The sequence below is a fragment of the Mus pahari genome, chromosome 9 (assembly GCF_900095145.1).
Source record: "Mus pahari chromosome 9, PAHARI_EIJ_v1.1, whole genome shotgun sequence".
Classification (NCBI taxonomy): Eukaryota; Metazoa; Chordata; class Mammalia; order Rodentia; family Muridae; genus Mus; species Mus pahari.
Window position 1 is genome coordinate 85990570 of NC_034598.1, and position 3437 is coordinate 85994006.

Genomic DNA, 3437 nt, shown 5'->3' on the forward strand with positions numbered 1-3437 from the left:
AAAAAAAAAAAAATTGTTTAAAAATTATGAAACCTTTCAAAGATTATAATCCATCATTTTACATAATCACTCTCCACTTATGTGTTCAATAAATATGTATTGGCCTTGAGTACAATTGTTAAGATGCAGTATCTGTTTCTCCAAATATCGTTTTCATTGCATTTCACCCTTCAAATACATTCTATAGCAGGTAGTTCCAGGTAACATTACAAAATGTTATAAACACTGTAAAATTATATGCTAATTGAATGCTTAATTATCCTCCACGGAAGCAAGTCCTTCGAATAGAAAGTGCTAATGTTCTCCTCCTTTGAAAAGAAATGAGCTACTTTCCATGGCCATTATTCTGTTCCTGTGGAAGATTTGAAATGTGACACACTGTCTTCATAACCACTGTCCCCATTCTTGCTCATGGAGGCATCTTTAGCAGGAACAGGTGCTATGTAGTAGCAACCAGCCTTAGGTTATCAGAGTCTCCACCTCACTTTTCAAACTGCAGGTGCTAAGACCTGACCGAAATGTACAAAGACATAAAACAAAGCCAAGTTAAACGATGGAAAAGGGCGCTCTGTCTCACGTCTCTCTGGAGCAAACACTTAAGTGGCTTGTGACTGGAGACCTGCAAACTGTCGACCTCCCTTAGCAAATCCAAACCTAAAATGCTCAGCTGTGGCCGGAGAGAGAGAGAAATGCTCTGATAAGGACGGTGGCAACTCTCCAGCAGCCTGCTAAGAAGCAGCAGAGAGCAGTGACTCATCCCCTTACCTGGCAAACCTTTGCTTTCCATTCCTGTTCATATCTGTCTTTGAGAGCTCCCCTAAAGCTCAGAACGCTCCCTTACACTAAGTGTACGGCTCCAATTGGAGCTCGCTCAAGTTTTTAAAGAGTACTGATTCATTTTTAAAGTATGCTTTCCCACAAAATTCTTCCCTAAAGTCTTCCCGTCAGGTTTGCATCTATTATGTAGTCAGTTGCAGAAAGACTGAGAAATCTACACCGTGTTTCCCTTGTAGGAGAACCCCTCCAGTCAGCCAGCATAGCCCCCTCAAATATTTCTCATTTAAATAATGCATTCGCTGTCAGCTTGGTCCAGGTGAAGAAGGTTAGAAAGGGTATTTTCGTAAAGCTCTACGTTATTGTTTGACCAATGCAGTACTTAAATACACTTAGACCAGGACTGTGATCAGGATGTAAAGTGAATTAAAAAAAAAAAAGTTATTGAAAAAAATTGTTCTACTGCAGCTTCAGGTCAAAGTCACTTCTTCACTCAATAAAGAGCAATGACTTTTAAAAAAAGCATTTTTTTTTCATTTAAACCATTGTTTTTCAAGAACTTAACATTTTTACTGAAACACAGATTAAAGATCTTTAGGTTTCCTTCTTTGTGAGGACCAGCGAATTTTTGTTATTCTTTTGTTTTTCATTTCCTTGTTTTGTCTTGTCGTCATCTCCTCTTTATCTCCCACGTATTTCTCAAACAAGTCTCACCCAAAGGTAAAACCATTTCCGATAGCAAAGGAGAAAGTAACTGAATAGAGAGGCACTTACTGTTTGAACGATGAAGAGGACTGTGCCGCAGAGGCGAATGAATCGATTAAATCGAAGTTCCAAGTACTGTTGCAAAAGAGAGAGAGAAAGAGAGAAGAGTGATGTGACGCTTCTAAACACATTTTAAATCGGCTAGAGAAATGAAAGTTAAGACAGTTAAAGGAGTTCGTAACTTATTTGCATTATTTCCTTACATATGGCAAAATTGATGCTTTTAGCCTACCACTCAATGACTTTTAATACGCACAAATATTCCTGTAATCCTCTCACACAGTCAGCGCATGAAAACTCCTTTGTGCTGCCCCTGTCAATCATTAGTCTATTGCTTCTTCTTTCCTCTTAGTAACCATTAAGTTTCTTTTGATTTGGTTGAGAAATCAGTCTATTTCACAGAGTAGAAATCTGCATCAGCTACTCCACCGCTTCTGAGCACGAAGACATCACGTGACCCCAGGACAGCCAATCACCTTCTCCTCAGGATGGAACCTGCTAAACTGGGGAGGGACTGTATTGGCACAGAGCGATCCTTACAGGAAGAACTGAAGAAGTTGTTGATGCTTTGTCTTTTCCAGGAGCTGTTTACTCTGCCTCTCACGCTGTTCTATGAACTACCTTCAAACTCCTTGCTCTGCAATCCTTGAAGCACCAGTGGGTTCTGCGTGTGTGTGTGTGTGTGTGTGTGTGTGTGTGTATACACGCGCGCATATGCATGTGTTTACATGTTTGTGTATGCGCGCATGTGTGTGAATATGTGTATAAATGTGTGTATTTGTGCATCTGTAAGTGTGTATATATGTATAAATATATGTGTGCATGTTTGTGTATGTGTCTGTATTGTAAGAGCATGTATATGTGTGTAAGTGTATGTGTGTATATATGTATAAATATGTGTGTGCATGTTTGTGTATGTGTCTGTATTGTGAGAGTATGTGTATATGTGTAAGTATGTGTGTGTGTTTAAGCGTGTGTATGTCTGAGTGTGTGTATGTATGTGTGAGTGTGTATATAGGTTTAACTTATATCATTGAAATCAAGTTTTCGGTGTTGCTCTGTCTTGTTTTGTTCTGTCCCTGGGACAAGGGCTGCCTATAAAGACCAGGCTCTTTGCTCTTCTGATCCTTCTGCACTTTCTTTCCAGGTGAATTACATGTATATGCCACCATTTCTGGCAACCCAGGTCAGTTTGTTGATTTGGGTTTTGCTTTCCTTTTTGAAATGGGGCTTCACTCTGTAGCCCAGGCTGTCCTCCACTTCCCACCCTTCTGCCTCAGACTCTTGAGTGTCAGGTTATCTTCTGTTTAGAGTCAAGACCCTGCCAATCTTTACAACACTCCTTGGAATCTACTGTAGCTTATAATATGGTCTGTTTACCTCCTGTGTTGTATAAGAGATAATAATATATTACAGTTAGAGTCAGAATTTCTGAGCTGAAGGACAAGATATTATCTAACTTGAGTATTATTAGTGCGTGTAGAAAGAAGTCAATGGCTAGGAGTCTTGCTGTATAAAGGAAGAGACAGAATCAACAGGAGAAGCAGAAGGAGGAAAAATTGACATTAGTTAATCATCAAATGGAAAGACATATGGGTATTTTTGCTGCATAGTCACAACTAACATATCTGGCAAACTTGGTCGCTCTGTGAAGCAGGCACTATGTTAGAGATGAGGATGCTGGTACTGTAGTCTGTTTTCAGGGATGTGATATACAAACTTACAAACTTCGATGCACAGAAGCTGTGCCTATAACCACATAAATAAAAAGAAAATAATCTAACTATGAGTTTAAGACTCAATGAGTGAGAGCCGGGCGTGGTGGCACACGCCTTTAATCCCAGCACTCGGGAGGCAGAGGCAGGCGGATTTCTGAGTTTGAGGCCAGCCTGGTCTAC

At 40.0% G+C, this 3437-nt stretch overlaps 1 protein-coding gene across 1 annotated transcript in view; it reads right to left on the minus strand.

Moving 5' to 3' along the window:
• Slc5a8 (solute carrier family 5 member 8) overlaps positions 1–3437 on the minus strand; it is a 42514-nt gene that overhangs the window by 34771 nt on the left and 4306 nt on the right. The window contains exon 2 of the mRNA XM_021205475.2: positions 1549–1614. Within this exon, the coding sequence (XP_021061134.1) occupies positions 1549–1614 (66 nt within the window). The remainder of the gene's footprint in view (positions 1–1548; positions 1615–3437) is intronic.